At 39.3% G+C, this 19,836-nt stretch overlaps 1 protein-coding gene across 1 annotated transcript in view; it reads right to left on the bottom strand.

Annotated features, from left to right (window-relative positions):
* Positions 1-7,039: 7,039 nt before the first annotated feature.
* AP1AR (adaptor related protein complex 1 associated regulatory protein) overlaps positions 7,040-19,836 on the bottom strand; it is a 33,853-nt gene continuing 21,056 nt past the window's right edge. The window contains exons 7-10 of the mRNA XM_025182708.2: positions 17,631-17,692; positions 16,389-16,462; positions 15,255-15,383; positions 7,040-9,091 (exon numbers count right to left, since the gene is read on the bottom strand). Of these exons, the coding sequence (XP_025038493.2) occupies positions 8,826-9,091; positions 15,255-15,383; positions 16,389-16,462; positions 17,631-17,692 (531 nt within the window). The 3' untranslated portion in view covers positions 7,040-8,825. The remainder of the gene's footprint in view (positions 9,092-15,254; positions 15,384-16,388; positions 16,463-17,630; positions 17,693-19,836) is intronic.

Raw genomic sequence — 19,836 nt, 5'->3', positions numbered from 1 at the left:
ATTTCTTCCTCTTTTAATGTGAGGGTTTTTAACAATGTTACTACTACCTTCTTGGTGTTTCCACTTTTCTTTTCAATTCCCCACTTGATCAAATCCTTCTCTGGTGCTTGTTTGTAGTCTAGATGGTCCTGTGGGCTGGCTCCCCCTTCTCCCTGCTATGTCATGGCTTCTATCTCTCCGCTCCTGCCTATATTACTTATGTGTTTCTTCCTTCCCTTTTTTCCTTTTCTTTTCCAACCTTGATTCGTGAGCACAAGCTCCCCGGATCAAGCATTGGGGTTTTGGGTTTTATGGAGGCGACGTGCACTTTGCCTCCCTTTGGATGTCACAGACACTGACACCCCCACATGCCTGGGAATCTCAGGAATCTCTCCCTCCCTTTTCTCTGTACACAGCTTTGCTGTTTCCCCCAGGGGATGAGCTTTCGCCTGCTGGGTCAGCCTTTCCCTCCTATGTTTTTCCGCATACAGCTTATACTGAAGCAAAATGCAGGACAATGTAGCACTTTAAAGACTAACAAGATGGTTTATTAGATCATGAGCTTTCGTGGGCCAGACCCACTTCCTCAGATCAAAGTGCTACATTGTCCTGCATTTTGCTTCAGCTACCCCAGACTAACACGGCTACATTTCTATCAGCTTATACTGCACAGTCTTTGTGCCTACAGGCACCCTCCCATTACTGCTGGCTGGGTCGGGGATCTGCACTACTTGAGGGTGTATACATCATGTGTCTTTTGGGGGGTTTCCATCAGGTCTTACAATGTTATGTGCAATGAGGGAGTGGACCACCAGTTCGTACTGCCTGCCGCCTTGCGTACCCAGTCAAGTCTGAGCTTAACGTATGGCTCAATAATTCCCTGGTGGTTTTATCCAGTTCCTCCGTAACAGCCCCTTAGCTCAAACAGTACACTGTCCTCTTGTGCTTGTCCCCTCAGGCCTGCCTCTATGCTTGGTTCACACACATCCAGGTGTCTCATACCTCAAACGGGAACAGATCCAGGATGTGTCTGAAAGGAATGAGAGACTTCAAACCCAGGCCTAATGAGGTGGTAAATAAATGTACTCACCTCTCCTTGGGTAACAGTCTCTGTCCCAAAAGTGAGATTCCCCTGATACGTCTTATCTTAATCACTGGCGAGATCTTAACCCAATAATGACAGACTACGAAATTAGTTTAACCAATATGTTGTAAAGTTTGGAACACAGCATAAAATAAACAGTGATAACAGTAACCCCAAATTGCTCAGTATTGTAAAACCAACCCACACCTGCTGAAAGACGACAAAAAAGATCCCAATAACAAAGGTAAGTAAATCTTTCAGTCCATAATGACCAGGGCTTGACAAACCCCAGCAAGAGCCACTCGCCAGCCCCACACTGCGCATGCACCAGACCGGCACTGCGCATGCGCGAAGTGCCGGTGAATGGGGGGAGGGGGGCGCGCACAAGGAGCGACCGGCTGAAATCTACTCACCACAGGCGAGTAGATTCAGTGGTTTGTCGAGCCCTGACGACGACTATGGTAGCTGAGAGGAAGGCGAGGGCTAGGACCTAACCCTTGAGCTGATTTAGAGCTTTTTGGGAGGAGCACTAGGGCGATCCCTCGTAGATGTCTTTGATGTCACAGATTTTAAAGGAGGATCAGTGATACAGTCTCTGCTATCAGTCCTGAGACTTCGCTATAGGTATTGTAGAAGTGTCACTGCTCCTTGGAATGCTTTCTCCGGCTCACCACATTTCCGGGACTTCACCACGGATAAGAGGCGAAGAAATGTTGCCTTGGTGGCTTAAGGTTACAACAGACTATTTGGTGAACCCCAAATATCCCTCCCAAGCCTTCGTTATGGAGGATAAAGAGAAGCACCTCAGGAGTCTGAGCGCCTTCTCTGACGCTGGCTGAGGAGAGTGAGCCACACTGTCCCTGGAGAGGGCAGTGCTTATATGCATCTTGTGATGGGAAAGCGGAGTGATTGAGAGCACCAGCTGTACCCAACTTCTGAGGTAAATGCAGCCAACCTGTCCTTTTGGTGGGAAAAGCCAGTCCAAAGCAGTACTTGTTTACCTCAAACTGTTCTCACAAAGTTCAAAATGGAGGCAGTGATTCAAAATGGGAGTCGTAATATTCAAAATGGAGTCCTGGTTATACTATCCAATTAAAATCACTCCAACACTCTTGGTCAGTGACTCAGTGCCAGCCCAGGAGAGCCTTCCCCTCACCTTTCACTTACTTCTGGCACTTCAAGAGTGGCAGCAGTAGAAATTTTACTCCTGCTGCACCAAGGAGCACAAATGCCCAAGGGCTCAACTTCAAGTTTCACTTCTACACTGTCCTAGGTCAGAGTGAGACTGACTTACCACTGGGCCCATGGAAGGGAGGAGTAGAGTGGGTTGTGGGGGGCAGGAAATGAGCTCCAAACAGCAGTGGAAGCAGAGTGGGGTGGATAGTGGGCTTTGGGGAAAAATGAGTGGGATAGAGTACAGAAACTCTGCTAGCCTTGTTGATTTCTTATTCTCCCTTGCAATGAACAGAAATCAGAGGTCTGCTTTCTCACACTAGTAAGCAGCCTCTGATATCACTGGTATAACAAATATAGTCTTTGCTTCAGTTATTTTGCTCTTTCCTCTCCAATTGTCAAAGCTTGTTCCCATTTAACTCAACAGCAAAAAGCTTTTGATTTTAATGGGAACAGGGTTTGGCTCAAAGAAGAGATCAGAGAATGCGATTTTGATCAATTGCTTATTGGTCCAGACACAATTCTCATGCATGTGGTTGTGCCAGGCTGATTTTGATTGTCCCTGTTGTATGTCAGACTGCAGAAAATAACAAAACTATTGATACACATGGCACACGTAGTTTTATGCCTCTTCCTCTTTTTGTCTGTTTCTGGATTAAAGTATGGTTGAAAGGGCTGAAAGCTACTACAATAAGAAATTAAGTGAATTCTCCTGAGAGGACAGACATCTTTCTGGAAATAAAGTAAAATATTTCATTCATTTTATCAAAAATTAGGTCTGTGCTTCTAAATCTTCACTTGATTTGTATAGACTTTCATGTGGCAGATTGGAAGCAACCTTTCAAAATGTAGAAACCTTTCTGAAAATACTTTTAAAAATACCTGTCAACTGCTTCTAGTAAATGTTCTTTTTCTATATTGAAACTAGTTCAAATTATGTTTTAATTTTAATGAGTAGTCAGGAACAAGACAAATTAGGCAATATTGACAACTAAACATGCTTCTTGACAAAATATTACTTACAATTACTTAATTGAAAATTTTGTACAGAAAAAATGTAGAAAAAAAGCTATCCAATTTTTTTCCAAATTGAGAAAATTTCATCAGAGGAAGTTTACTTTTATTTTTCAATTTGTGCATCATCTATTTATCTATACACACTTTTCATGTTAGTGTAATGCCAAAACAAACTCATCTAGGCCAGAAATTCTCAAACCGATCTGAACTCCATTCAGGTGGACCAAGGAAAGGTTAAGATTTTTTTAAATAAAGCACACTACAATAGAAAAATGGCATTAACAATATTTGGAAAGATCAGTAAGAGGCCTGCTGAGACCTTCAGTAATTTTCAAGTGTTCCATAAAAAATGTTAGTTTCTAAGGTGCCACAGAATTACTGGTGTTTAGTTACAGGCTGACAAGGCTTCCCCTCTGAGACTGTTTAAAAAAAAATACAAAAATAAAGATAATTTACTTTATTTTCATTTAGTTCCTATTATTTATTATAGAAGGATGACGAACAAAAGATAAACAGGGGTTGAGAGACGAGCTTTTTTTCATTGATTTCTGAGGTGGAGGCAAAAGAAGGTGAGTTTAGGGCCCCACTAACTTATTTGCCACGGTTTGGTGCAACCTCAGAGCCTGGGCCCACCACCGCATTGTTCTGTCTCCCAACCATTGCCATCCTCTGATGCTCCTGAGTAAAAAAAGAAATCTATCTAATCACTCACAGAATACATGGGGGGATGGGGGAGAGGGAGCTGCGGTGGGGAGTGCTTCCTTCCTGTTTCCTGCCAGTGGCTGGCTGAAATCCTGAAGCAAGAGTTTTCTGAACAGGACAAACTAGAAGTCAGCCTCCAGGCTGTTGTGCCCTGCTCACTATCACCACAAACAACCCTGTCATCAACTGCACACAAAAATTTGCCCAGCTCTTGCTTAAAACTAATTGTTTGCCCTTTCAACTACTACTGGGAGGCTTTTCCAGAAATTCACTCATCCCTTTAAGGGCCAGGATCTGCAATCATGTTGCGCTCCATTGTACCTAGCCCAGGCTGCCCATGATCTAAGCAGTGGATCAAATTGGCTGATTAATCCTCTTCATGCATCACCTGAGGCATGTTAAACATACACTAACAATCTCATCCCTCTGATGATTAGACACAGTCTGCTAATTTCCCAGCTGAATTTGTTCATGGCCAGTTAATCTTTGTTCCTGTGCCAACATTATTCTTTAAATAGCTATTCACACTCCCTGGTATATTACTTCTGGCTCCCCAATGTTTTTATATATATCAATTATATGCCTTCTTTTAGTCAGACTAAACACTTCAAGCTCCTCCTGTCTCCTCTCACAAGATAGGATGGCCAACAGACTAGAAGGCCTCATTCTTCTCTGTACCAGTTCCACTTCAAATTCACATTCCTCACCTGTAAAGAGTACCATTGCCTTCTTGTGAGCACAAATGCTTTAGAGATTGTGATGGAACCAAAGTACCACCTTATCTGTAGTTAACTTATTTATAGCAAAAGCAAGGCATAAAGAAAGAAAAGATGTTGAGGCTAAGGAACCAAGAAAATGAAGTGCAACTCCTTCTTTGTTCCCAAAGATCTCTGCAATCTTCTGTCTTGGAAGAGTGTGTGTAGCTGTTTCAAATATATACTTTTCCATTCTTTTAGAAATACTCCAAGTATTTTTCTCAGGGGGTAGGGTTGTGCTGGTGGTGGTGAATGGAAATAAAAACAGTATGATGGGATATGACAAAAAGTGTGTTAGAGATCCGAAAGGCTAATGCAACTTCCCTTTTCTTGCTCCTGAAGACTGCCATGAACCCCTTGAAGGAAACCTTTGCCGTTCTTTTTTGGCTTAATTATGCAAAAATATAGGGGACTCACGTTTCAGTTTAATTCTTGACTTAGTTTGGCTACATTAGTATTTGCGACACTAAGAATCCCAATATTCAACACACTGGTGCTAGTATTCTTTTTGCCTCACTACAAAACAACTTTGTTCACACAGCGGAGTTGACAGTTTTACATGTGCCCAGCCTACACGATCATTAGTTTAATGGTATCTGTGGGACTTTTTAAAGCCCCTAATATAATCCCTGTGAATGGAAACAATTTGGATTACTGGCAGAATTGCTTGCAATCAGCATCTGGAGCAACTTAACCACAAAGTGACACAACAGATTCTGTCATGAGACTACCTGGGTGGTTCTACAACAAAAAGCTACCATCTTTAAACCACCAACTAAAGATGATCAGAGATGGGGATTATTTGCAAACACCTGCACCCTAATAACTGAAAACAAATCTCTTCCACCTAGAAACTCATCACCAACAATTTTTTTCAGGCAGCTTACTTGCACCAAACCATGGCAAATAAGTTAGTGGGGCCCTAAACTCACCTTCTTTTGCCCCCACCTCAGAAATCAATGAAAAAGAGCTCGTCTCTCAACCCCTGTTTATCTTTTGTTCGTCATCCTTCTATATAAATAATAGGAACTAAATAAAAATAAAGTAAATTATCTTTATTTTTGTATTCCTTTTTGCAAGAAAAGGGAAGTTGCATTAGCCTTTCGGATCTCTAACACACTTTTTGTCATATGCACCCAACATCCTACAGAGAAAAGAAAATGGCAATGTGACATTTTCATCATACAATCCGGATTATCCAATCATTTTGCCTATTTCTAACCCCCCAGTGACAGAGGACAGCTTTTGGCAGAACTTAGTACATCAGACAAATGGGAATGGGTCAACAATAAATTTTAGCAATTTTTAGACCTGTATTAACAGCAGCTAGAACAAAGGAACACTACAAGCTAAAACCGTGCATGTTCCATTGTAGCTGTACTACCACATCTTGTTAGACTTTGCTTTCAGAAAGGGTTCTCACTGAGAGGGACAGTGTTGTTTAGTAGTTACATAAAGAAACAGCAAGTCAAAGTGATTGTATCTGATCACTGCTCTACTTCTATGCAATTCTGGGCAACATACTTGAATCCCTCTGCTTTGTTAACCCGTAATGGTTAATTTACCTACAGTGCTTCATAGGTGAATCTTGAAGACACACTACTAGTTCAAATTGGTCTACATATTCAGAACTTCTATTAAAAATGTACCTGTCACAATAAAAATCCATGGACACATTAACCTGCCCCCCCAAACTGTTAGGTGCAATCTTTACTATACAACTGAAAGATTAGTTAACAGCACAAGTTGTCTTGAAAGAACCTATAAAGAAAAGTGAAAACCTAATTTATTTTCATTTCTAAAACTAAGTTGAAGTTCCCCATACCTCCTTCATTTTTTATCAAAAGATTATGTACAAAAGTCACTCTGGTTACTTAATTGAACAAAAAGAGAACTCTAAAAAAGCAGAAATACATCAACACTTGATCAGCTTCTTTTTGAAAACAGAAACAAAAGAGGAAGAAAGTAACTGAGCATAATGAAGATATTGAAGTAAAGGTATTTCCATCCTTCAAAAACCATTTTAATTATACTTGTGTATATTTATAGTTTCCAAAGGTGTGTGCATATATATATATAGCTAGACTCCGTTGTTATTTAAGTCAAATGATTGTGATTCATTTAACTGCTGAAAGGGAATGCTACTAATTACTACGGTTAAACATGTGTCACTATCTGCAGTCCAAGTTATATCGTTCCTCTTTTTGATTTTTGCTTGCTCAGCATTCAAGATCCTTTGCCATCAACAGTATTTCATGTGTGACTATGGTTTGCAGAACAATTAGTCTCATAATTATTAAGCAGAAAAAAAGGGCAAAGGTTATGTGGGTTACTTTTTGAGTAAAAAAGTTTATTTACAGCTTAAGAAAGTTGCCTTTCCTTTGAGTTCAGTATATGAATATATGTCAAGAAAAAAATTACAGTAGTTGCTTACACCAAAACAAAAAAAATATACATTTGAGATGTACAAACTTTTAAAAACATATTTCAGGCATTGCAAATGCAAGTATTACATTGAAATATTTCCAACAACATAGCTACAACTTAAATTAAGAAATGGAATGTTAAGTACATTAAAAGATTTAGCTGTTTCCTATGTGTCAGTGTATGTACATATTTAGTCAGTGTCTGGTACTATATTTTTAGATAAAAGGCATTAGGAAGATCAAACTACCCTGACCTTGCCATATTACAGGTGCCCAGATATCTAAACGGATTACACATTAGACAATATATACTTTTGTTATTTCTGATGATGCAGATTTTTGTAACTTTGAAGAAGTGCATTGCCTTTATTCTAAAAATAAAGAGCCACACATGAAAATCCTTATTCAGAAAGACGCTATAGAGGAACACAGTTTATATTAGGAGAGTAAAGCTTTACTGAAAGTTCAGAAAAAACACACAGCTGTGTTTTACAGTCTCTCCAGTTAATGTTTTATTTAATTCATAACCAAAATGTGAGGGGAGACTATACATCAGATGCCATGAAGACTTGCTTACGTTTCAGCTCATAGCAGCAATGGTAACTTTCCAGTTACAAAGCATATGAAAGCTTGAAAAATTCAATGTACTGTTTCGTAACTGGAAAGGATGAGTACTCCTATTTGTGTTAACATAGATCCTGTGGCTTTCTTCCAAACCTAGCAAAAAGTGATTTTGTTCCATATACTGCAAGTCTGTTCACAATGCTGTCTATAAGAATTATTCATACAAAGCTGAAGAAATAAGTATTCCATGAGTAAAAAGTCTCTCTAAACACTTTTGTACTATCACATTTGATGAGTTTTAAGTAGGAAAAAAAATTAATCTTTGGTCCTCTGAATTTTCCTTTGAGTAACTTTCAAATTTCAAAATTTCCTGAAGGGCAGCTATTTAAAAAAAAAAAAAAAAATCTTTACGTAGCATACTTTCACTAAACACAGTACTCATTTTACAGGACCAATCTTGTCTAATCTTTTTTCTATTGGATATGCCATTTGAATCGTTATGGTTGGCACAAGAAAATTCAAACAATCAACATTTCAAATGCTGACTCTACCTTCCTATGTTAAAGAACGAATCAAAAAGTAGATTATGAAAAAAGGCAGTTTATAAATGTAATGTCTCTACTTTCACATTCTCACTGACTTTAAGGCCAAAAGGGACCATTCATGATCATCTAGTCTCACCTCCTGCACATGGAAGGCCACAGAACCATACCCACCACTTAATACATTCCAGTATTAAGGTAACTTAAGTAGGGTATTTATTCTCAAGATAAATATTAGGCCAATGACAACATGTAAAACAACCAGTAGAAACACATTGAAACTAAGTGACTAGTTAAATTACAAGTATGTCAAGCTGTGACTTAGTGCAGATAATTTTATATGAATCCCAAATTTCAAGAAATATACAAGATAGAACCATCCCAGTATTTTCATAAACATTTAAAAGGTAGACAATAAAATTGCACTTAATTCTGAAGCAACTCAGATAACAAATCATTCCCATTCCTTTCTAATGAATATTGATTCAGTTTCCTTCTTTTTCTGATAGAAAGGACTCAACTTTCTGTACACTCCCTTTAACTTTAAACATTTTATCACTGATCAACAGGCCTCACAAGTTCACTATCTGTCTTGTTGATCAGTGCTGGGTTTATGTATGTCTGACACAGACAGTTCTATTACAGGATTCACAAATCCAGCATACTCTGAATTGCCATTATCATCCATTTCAGCACTAACAAAGTCATTCTCCCATTCCAAACCATTTGAGTCATCAGAGGCTGAGGTTGGATTACTTCCTGTCTTTTTGCTGTTAAATTTCAGTGCTGCCCGGAGTATATCTTCTTCTGTTTTAGAGCGCTCTTTCATTGGAATCATTCTGTTCATGCCTGCAATTTAAGAGGACTTTGAGAATGAAACTATTTTCTAGCATTTTAAAAAAAAGGCAAGCATGGCTAAAATAATATCAGGTTTTGTTGATAATATTTTCCACCTAGTCAACTTCCTGCTCTTTCTACTTAATAAGTATGTATGTATTCTGAACATACTGCACATAGAAAAGACAATATACCTGATCTTAGCGTTCAAGAGGCTGAGAAGTGCTACAAGCTTTCTGGTTCAATGAAAGCTTTCTGGTTCAATGAAAGCTACTAACTCCTGTTAAAAATCACATGACCTGTAGTAATGAATCCCTTCTAGCTTCCTGACAGTAATTTCAGAAGTCATCTTCACTAAGTGAAACAAAGATTCTAATATTCAAAAATTGTTTCCCTAGCTAAACACATTTTCCATTGTGCAGAGGGCACATTCAGGTGATCAGAATTTTGCAGAACTTAGAAATGTTTCAAAAGAAAGGGAGGTTAGCAATGCCGTATCATGTCCAGAGATGTATAAACTGTCTCCTTTGCTCAGAGAAAGGAGTGAAAGCTCGCAGAGGCAATCAAAGATTGACTGTAGTACCTCTGCTTTCATTATGGGCAGGTTTCCTCATCTCTCCTAATTAAAGGTCTCATTTTACATTTGAATTATAGCAATGATTCTAATTCACTTACAGTATGCTGTCTATATAATCAACTTTATCACTTGAGATTCCAAGAAAAAGTTTACATCCACTCCACAGAAGGAGTGGTTTATTTAAGTTTAGCAATACTGTAGTACCTCAGAGTTACAAACATCTCAAGAATGGAGGTTGTTCATATGAGAGGGTTACTCACCCTCTGCAGTAACTGAAGTTCTTCGAAATGGGTGTGCCTGTCAGTGCTCTACCTTAGGTGTTTGGGTGCCCCTGCATGCCCAGCTAGAAGATTTGTATAGCAGCTGACGGGCTAGCAGCTAATGTGCATGCGCGAACCCGGATCCTCTCAGTTTCTTTTCTGCCCCAGTAGGCATGTGAGAGGATGCCCCGAAGCATAGGGGAGGAAGGGTGGGTGGTGGAGCACCCATAGGGACACCCATCTCGAAGAATTTCTGTTACTGCGGAAGGTAACCTTCTCTTCTTCTTCGAGGCTGTCCCTGTGGGTGCTTCACCTTACGTGACTACAAAGCAGTGTGTCCGCTGGAGGCGGGTGCTTCATTCGGTATAGTGTCTCTATGGAGAGCTGTCAGGATGGGGTGGCTGAAAAGGGTTCCTCTAGAACAGGGGTTCCCAACCTGGGGTACGTGTATCCCCAGGGGGTACGAGAAGCTTGTCAAGGGGGTAGGAGGAATATTTGGTAAATAACTAGATTATCCTAATTGAAATATTCCAAAAGTAGTAGTGTTAGTGAAAACAGTTGTGGATTCTAGAGTCTAGAATTTATTTCCTTTCATATTGAATAGGGGGTACGGGAAGGTTTACTAAAAGCCAAGAGGGTACGGGGACTGAAAAGGGTTGGGAACCGCTGCCCTAGAAGGATGTGTGTCGACAGCATAGTGGGTCGCAAAAGTATAGATGGACAACCAGGTAGCTGATTTGCAAATATCCAACAGGGGGACGCCCTGGACATATGCAGTTGATGCAGCCATGGCTCAGGTGGAGTGCACACGTTGTTGTGCAGGCAGCTCTTTGCCAAAGGTTGAGTAAGCCAGTCTTATACATTCTACTATCCATTTGGAAAGTTTCCGAGAGGAGACAGGAAGTCCCAGAGATGTTTCTGTAGTCGAAATGAAATGTTGGTATTGTGGATTCGTGTCGTTCTATCTATGTAGAACGCGATGGCCCTGCGGAGATCGAGGATACAAAGCATTGCCTGCGTCTCATTGTCGTGAAGTTTGAGAAAGACGACGGTAAATTGATAGGTTCATTGCAGTGGAACGCGAAGGAGACCTTGGCAAGAATTTTGAGTGAGGCCTAAGTACCACCTTGTCTTTATAGAAGACCGTAAGAGGTGGGTCTGTCATGAGGGCTGCAATTTCTCCCACCCATCTGGCAGATGTTATGGCTACCAGAAAGGCCACCTTTATGGAGAGGTGGTTTGAGGGGAGGGGAGGTGTTTCGCAAGCCTCTGAGAAACCTTTTAGTTACGGGGTGGGCGAACACTGATGTACTGTCTATTGGTTGGTTTTGAGTGCTACGTCTGACTAAAAGGCAAGAATCAAAGGCTATGTACGTAACTGAAGAGCTCAATGCAGAGCGCACTGCAGGTTCTAACTGGCGCCTGAGGCAGCAGAGAAGGAACTGAGGGAATCAGGGTTCGCGCATGCGCATTAGCTGCTGGCACATCTGGATTGCTGCGCATGCGCCAACAGCTTAGCTAAAGCACTGCTATACAAATCTTCCGGCCGGGCGCGCTGGGGCGCCCAAATACCTAAGGTGGAGCACCGCCCAGGACAGCCTCAAAGAAGAACTGAACATTATGGTTGTTCTTGCTACAATGTACAAGTGCACATTGAGTTAATACAGTTTTGAAACTTTACTGTGCAGAATAAAAATGCTGCTTTCCATTTATTTTTAATAGTTTGCATTTAACACAGTATTGTATGTGTTTTGTCTCTGCTGTTGCCTGACGCTGTACTTCTAGTTTCAAATGAGGTGTATCGTTAACTGTTCAGTTTATAACGGAGGCTCTATTTAAGTCTTTGTTCCTTTGCTACTGACATTTCACTGAAGGCATTATCAAGAGAGATACATAATATCATTTAACAAGTTATATTGCTATTATGGTGAAATGGCAGCATAATTACATTGCAGTTCCATGCTAATTGTACATGACAACTTGTGAACCATAACATATTTAGAAGAGAAGAGAAAATGTAAGCACAGAAAGGATACATTGTGAAAACGGTGTCTGACATTCTGTATAATGCAGGCCATAAACCTTTCCCAAAATAATTCCTAGAGAAAATCCACTGGAAACTTCTAACCTTGATTTTAAAAAAGGTGTGTGATGGAGAAATTATTCGAAAGGTTACTCTCGCCGTTAAAAATTTCAATTTATTTCCAATCTCAATTTGTCTAGCTTCAACTTCCTGCCATTTAACTGTCTTATACTCTTCTCTGCTAGATTTAAGTTCGTATTATTAAATGTGTATTCCTCATGTAAGTACTTATAGACTAATCTTTGTTAAGCTAAATATACTAATCTCCATGAGTCTATCACTATAAGCATGTTTCCTATCCTTTAATCATTCACATGGGGCATCTCTGAACCCTCTCCAATTTATCAACATTATTCTTGAATTATGAACATCAGACCTGGGCACAGCATTTCAGCAGTGGTCACACCAGTGCCAAATATACAGGTTAATTTACTTTTATATCTACTTGAGATTTGCATGGCTAGGCATCCCAATATTGCATTAACTTGATATTCCAGTGTGACACTGGCCAAACATGTTCAGCTGATTATCCACCATACCTCCCCAAATGTTTTTCAAAGCCTGAGTTTCCCAGAAGTAAATCCCCCAATCCTGTAAGTATGGCCTATGTTCTTTGTTCTCAGATGTATTCATTAACATATAGCCCTATTAAAAGCATAGATCCAGCATTCTAGGGCATTCATAACCCTAAACCCGATCTCTTCATTAGTTACCATTCCCACAGTTTTTGTCTCATCTACAAGTTTTACCAGTGATGATTTTTGTGTTTTTTTCCTGGGTCACTGATGAAGATGTCAAATAGCATAGGACCAAGACCGAATCCCTGCAGGACCCCTCAGGACGGACGCATGCACGCACTCACGCACACGGATCCCCTTGTACACTGACATTTTTAAGTCATCAGTTAGCACACATTTAAATGATAAACTGGTTATGTTAAATCCATTTCATTCTAGTTTTAATTGAAATGTGCAGCACCAAGTAAAATGCCTTAAAGATGTCTAAGTGTATTACATAAATACTATTACCTTTAGCAATCACACTGTAATTGCCTCAAAAAGATAAAGTTAATTTTGTCAAATTTATGCTGATTTGGATTCACTTCACTATACTCCTTTAGTTCTTTATTAAGTAAGTCCTATTCCTATATCAGCCACGCTATCTTACCTGGAATTGACGTCAGGCTTATGAATAGCTAGGAAATCTTGTATGCCTTTTTTTAAAATTAGAATTCTTCTAGAGCTTCCCCATTTTTCCAAGACTTATTGAAAATCAACATTAACTATCGAGTGAGCCCCCCAGAATATTCTTTTAAAACTCCTGGATGCATGTGATCTGGACCCACTGATTTTTCAAGTGTCCAACTTCAGTATCTTCTGTTTAACAACTTCCAGAGATACTAATAAAATGGAAAGAGTGTTACCACCATTGTATACACCTACGAGAATTCTGTGTATATGCATACACTTAGAATTCATTCCCCTTGTAGATTTCTTCTTCCTCTGCAGAAAATAAACCCTGCAGGAGGGGCATGAAATTATGCCTTTTGCCCACCAGGGGCTGTTATAGCACCAGAATAGGTAGCTGGGCTCACTGGTCATAGCAACAAGCAGCAGGTAGGGAGGCAGAGAGACTGTGTTCCTCACAGTGCCATTACAGTGGGGCCAGATGAGGAGATACTGGACATGGGAGAATAAAGAAGAGAGTGGGAACCATACGACTGCTGGGGAATACTAAGGATCCACTTTATTATTTTTTCTATTCAAGATTTAAAGTAACTGAGGAAATGGATTGTGGTGTATATACTTCCTTTTCATATATGTCCAGATACCACCACTGGCAAAATCACCCAGTCACTGGCAGAAAGTATGATCTCAATTATACTTAGTTTTCAATTTTGGAAGTTTGTCACCAAATAATTATATATGAATAAGTTTTCAATTATTTAGTCAGTTGGCTAGAAATCAATGCGATAAAAATGGAAGTGACGTTACTGTCAAGGATTACAATGAAATGCCAGCTTAAATCTTTAACTGCTTTATTAGTTTAAGTCTGCCAACTGCTGTAGTTCACAAGCTTGTGGTATAGCAAAGATTTATTGCTCTGGGATTACCAAAATTGTTTCAGTTAGAATAGCACTTTTCCCCCCTCAACCATGGCTGAGCAGGACTGCATCTCTCCTTCAGATATAACTTACCTTGTTCATCTATTCTTTTCTAATTACTTGATTGGAAAATAGCAATAGGTTTTATCCAAGACTATGAAAGGAACACAGAAGTTTGAGAAAGTCCTAAATGCAACTTCCCGCTACCTTCTGTGTGGGGCAAGCAACCAATGAGAGCATATTTATCATCCACTCTGCACCGGCTGCTAATCCACTAGTGGATAGAAATTCAAGTTATTTAACACTAGCAACAAAAAAAAAAAAAAATCATTGTCTAGGCTTAGGTTATTTTAACAGGAATTCACCCTTTACAGAAATTTGCTCAAATGCAAACCCGTATATTTTTAGAACGAGCCAAAATAAAATTCTGTCTTTCAAGAATGAATTTTTCAAGACCAAGCTGTAGATCTTTTTTCTAGATCACTACACTTTTGGGTTGTGTCAGAAGGATGGAAACCCACATGTAAATAGTAAGGAATATATTTACCTTTAAACAATTATGTATATCTATTAAATTATTTTTGCATCCTAGGCTAGGATGTGAAACAAATGCAAGCAATAATAATCATTTCCTAATGCTACTTGCTCACAAGGGGGCAGTATTTATTTACTGTTATATTTTGTTGCAGATATGCATGGTAACCTCACTAGTAGTAATGTCAAAACATTATGCAAATTTGGTTAAGAATCTAAGAAACTTAGTTTTTACTGTTCAGACAGCTGAAAATATTAGTTATTCTTATAAATTTGTTTAAGCTAATCTCCTTGTGACACAGTCTTCTTAATTTTCAAAGAGAATGACTTAAGAGAATTGGTATCCACATGTGTAGCTGCACATATGAGCCACAGATATCCGCATCCATATCTGCGGATGAAGATACCTGGGGATATAAAACAGATATCTGCAGGGCTCTAAGAATGAAGTACACATTAAAAAAAAACCCCTCAGTTTTAAGTAATTTTCTTCTTTAGAAGAAACAATATTTTTATATGGTCAAACTACATACAATACATAAGTCATTGAAATAATTAATATTTTTGACATGTACAAGATTTGCATGACCAACAATATCATATGACAGAATAAGTACCTTCTTCATCTTCCCACTCTAGATCTAGTGAAGTGCTATCATCATTTCCACTTGTTGATTTTGTTTTAGTCATTAAGTCACAGCTGCTCTCAGTGTTTGGTGTCAAAATAGTAGCATCAGATGACAGTCCTACATCAAGAAAGTAGCTTTAATTCATACATGTTTGATTTCCAGATTTAATAGCCAAAACTATCACATGTCCATAGCAACTTTTTCTTAGAAACCATGCACTTTGCAAACCTACTAAAATTAAGCCTCAGCATCACTATCTGACAAATCACCAATTTAATTAAATGTATCCTCTGTTGGGAGAGCATACAGCAGATTTTTAACAATTTACAACATTAAACAATTAAGGTAGGACAGTGAAGAACACTGTATCCAATTAAAATTACACAGGGATTTAGACCTAGAATGCAGTTACGCAAGCTGGAATCTGGCCAGCATTAAAACAAGAGTTCTACAGGATCCTTAATTACAAGCAGCCAGATACTCTTTTTTTTTTTTTTTTTAAACACACACTTCAGACACTGTGCTTCCAACAATGCAGACCCTATTAATAAGATAATGGGGCATTGGGTCAGAACTGATTCAAGGGTGAGAGTAAATTAAAACACATACAGCAGTGGCTTTCAATCTTTTTTCATTTGCAGACTCCTAAAAAACCTAGAATGGAGGAGCCGACCCTCTGGAAATCTTAGTCTGTGGACCTCCAGGAATCTATTGGTAACAGGTTGAAAGCCACTGACATACAGCACCTTCTCCTACAACGCCTAGGTGTTTTCTGGATGCGTCTGTGGAACACTGCTGCTTCAATTCCTGGAAAACCCTGAATATGCAGTAGAAGTCAGCCTGAGAAGCTCAGTTTTAAAAGCAAATGAGTTTTGAATTAGCACTCAGATTAAACAATGTGAGCGCAGGGTACAGCATAGGCACCTCTCTGATAGGTATATGAAGTACATCTCCAGATGTCTCCAGACCTCACAAATACAAGCAGAATAGTTTGTCTCATAGAAGTAGAAACCCAAACATGAGAAATCCAGATTTTGATTTGGAGAAGGATATTGAACACACTTTGCTCTACAGTTATTTATAGAAAATCTAATTTTAAAATGCATTATGAAAATTACTTACTACTGCTTCGAAAAGCTTCATATTGGAGTTTTATATTTCTCAAGTAAGAATCAAAATCCTCCTCTGCCACTGAGCTATAAAGAAAACATTTTGCTTATTATACCCAGACTTATCAGTGATAATACCTAGCATTTACTTTTTTTAAGCATATCTATAAGTCCACCATTTTAAAATCTGAATAAATAATATCTTTCAATAGGTACTCAACTCACTTGGGAATTTTACAGACCAGTGTATATGGCACCTCTTGTTAGCTGTAAGAAATATCTGCACACACAGTTTCAGCTACTATCTTTATACAGATGACTTGCGAATTTATATTTCAATTCCACATTCGTCATCTCCTTTCCAATCCTGCATCTCTGCTTTTTAACATCTCCTTTGATAACTTGCAAGTAACTTCACAAGGCTAAAACTGGACTCCCTTAATCTTCCTCCCAAACCTACTTCTCTTTCTTTATTCTTATCCAACCATCTTGTTCATCTGTCACTCAGATCCATAACCTAGGAGTTTATCTTTGACTCCTCCCTCTTTTATTTACCTTATACATCAAGTATCCAAATATTAATTTTCTTCCTCCATGGTATTTCCAAAATCCCCCGATCACACCCCAGGCAGGTAAAACTAACTCAAGCCCTCTGCATCATTAATTGCAATTACTGCAACCTTCTTCTTCTCTGGTCTCCCTAACAAGTACACAATTCCCCTCTGACTCATTCAAAATGTGTCTGCTTGGCTCTCATTTTCTTATTGGCTCCAAATATTTATTTCTTTGATTCCCTCCCACTGCCACCTCTCTCTATACTAGCATTAATAAAATTCATGAGTTTACTTTCACTAACAAAATGTTTTGCAACAGCAGAAAGCACAAAGCTCTGACACCATTCTATTACATGTCTGATTAATTTATTCATAAATGCAGATTTCAAACTTATCATGAAAGACATGAGATGAAGAGGTAACTCAAGTAACTCTGAACCAGAATTATTCCAGTAACCCCATCAGATACTATATTAAGCATAAGTATGACAACGACCATATGCAAGAATGGCTACTTTTTGGATGTGAGGGGAAAACAAAATGTTCCAAATATCCCTTAATTGAAAGAGACCTTGAAGTTCTAGACAAGAGTGCAAACGACATGTTTGGAAAATGGGAGAGAATACACCCTCAGATGCTGAAACTCACTCCCCTTTTACTAAACATTAATAAAACAACAGTTCTTGTTTTTCACATCTTACCTTTGATATTCTCCATTATTAACCTCTTGTGCTTGCTGCATTATCCTCTGTAGTCTATGTTGCTACCAAAGAAAGCGTAAGTTGTTATATATCAGGAATTTTCAAGAATCACTCAGAAGAAACACACTTAATACCCTTTGTATCATTTATAAATATTAACAAGTTTCAACCTTTGTGGGGTCAATTGACTCCCTGTTGTGAAACCTAAAAATGTCATCCCAGCTGCTCCAATTTAGAATGTGGATATTAGGGTCTAGTCAACTAACCAATAAGCATGAATTTATCAAGTAGCACTATCATCTAGTCGATTCCCCCTAGCTGCTGCTCTGCATTGTAAAGCCCAGGGAACCTGGCTCGCAAAGGTGCTAACTCGGCCCCTGCTCCGTGGGTCTCTTGCTGTGAATCTGGCATGAGCCAGACTGAACGCCACAGCTGCCTACCCCTGTTGACTAACTGGATAGTCAACAGAAAATCTATCAACTATTCGACTGGGGAAGTAATCACATTTTAACATCCCTAATTTAAAGCTGCCACAATATCAGCTGGGAAAGAGACAGGACTTTGATTCTACTAATACAACTCCTTAAACAGGTCAAATGCTTGTCAGATACTAATAATTTTTTCTTCCTAATCTTGGCGGATGAGTAGATTCTCTGCATTGTAGTACTTGCCTTTCTAAATGAAAGAGAAACAGCATTCTAACTTTAACTGATTTTGCATACAAAAATTAGATCATGAGGCACCACCCTGTTTGCAAACATGAAAACAGGAGTATTTATTCACCATAGCATCTCTCCTTCTCAATATAGTATATCTCAGCTGCTTTTAGAAAGTACTAAGAACAGAATAAAACATCCAAATCATGTGATCAATAGAAAACATCTTTAATCTGACAATCAAGAAAAATCTAAAGTTTAAGGAAGCAGTTTTATTTCCTCACATTACTCAAATACAAAGCAATATTCCCACATAATTTGTATTTTTATATACCAGGATAAAGTGTTTGATTTGTATGAACAAAAGCTTTACTCCTTGACATGACAAACATTTACTGATTCTTCTAAATTCTTCAGTTCAAAGCCTTTTTTGTATCCTTATGTTTACACAAACTGAGATTATGAGATACAACCCAATAGTAGAGTTAAGATGCGTATCTTATGGGCACAGGATTTCATTAATTTCTGAACAATTTTTATTTAAGATGACTAACACCTGATCTCCCTCCCTGCAATCTCAGATAAAAATAGTGGATAAAAATGTAAGGCCTACACAATACCTACTGATCAGTTTATTACCTTTTTTAAGGAAATAAAACTTCATTTTGATTACATGGAATGCTGTAACTTTTGTAGCTAGAGCCCAGGCATGTTGTAGTAAGCATCCTCTCAGATATATAAATGAGAGAAAAAACTAATGTAAGTAAAATGAAAGATTACTTCAAGCACCTTATAATGGCTGTAATAGAGCTCCTTCTGAAAGGCTGAATGGGTTTAGTGAAAATTTTAATACAATACTCCAAGTAGGGATGTAAGCGACTAGTTGATCTGATAAGCAAATGTTTATTGCATAGCTGACTCGACTAGTCATTTCCCCCCACCTTGCTGCCTCTATAAGAGAGGCAGGAAGTGGGGGGGGAGGGGAGGGAGAGCAGGAGCCAGTGCTGGGGGGAACCAGTAAAGCTGGTTCCCCCAGCACCATCTCGGGGGCGGGGGGTGAGAGAGGGAGGCAGAGACAGTGGGAAATGGCATGAGCGGGGACTGCTTCAGTCCCCCCTCGCGCCAGTTCCCATTGTGGGCATTTCTGCTTTCAAAAGCAGAAGTGCTACAGGGAGCACTGGGCGAGCAGGAACTCAAGCAGTCCCTACTCACTTTGCAGCGCTCCCCCCCTTGCTGCCTCTTTGAGAGGCAGCAAGGAGGTGGGGGGAGGGGAAGGAGGCCAGGTGTCAGTGCTGGGAGGACAACAGTGGCTTCAGGGTGCCACCCTCCCCCCTGCTGCCTCTAATAGAGGGGGGATAGGGGACGCTGCTGTGAAGCAGCCCATCGCAGGGGACCCAGAGGGGAACTGGGATCCCCTGTGAACAGGGGTTGTTGCCGCTAAGCAACTCCTGTTCTCCACCATGAACAGGGGCTGCTGGACTCCACGCGAGTTGGACCAAGCAGTCCTGGCTAGCGCTGATCATTGTGCCTCTGCATTTTAAATGCAGGAG

Source organism: Pelodiscus sinensis, chromosome 5, assembly GCF_049634645.1.
Source record: "Pelodiscus sinensis isolate JC-2024 chromosome 5, ASM4963464v1, whole genome shotgun sequence".
Classification (NCBI taxonomy): Eukaryota; Metazoa; Chordata; order Testudines; family Trionychidae; genus Pelodiscus; species Pelodiscus sinensis.
Note: the sequence above shows the minus strand (reverse complement) of the source record. Positions and strands in the feature narration are given on the sequence as shown.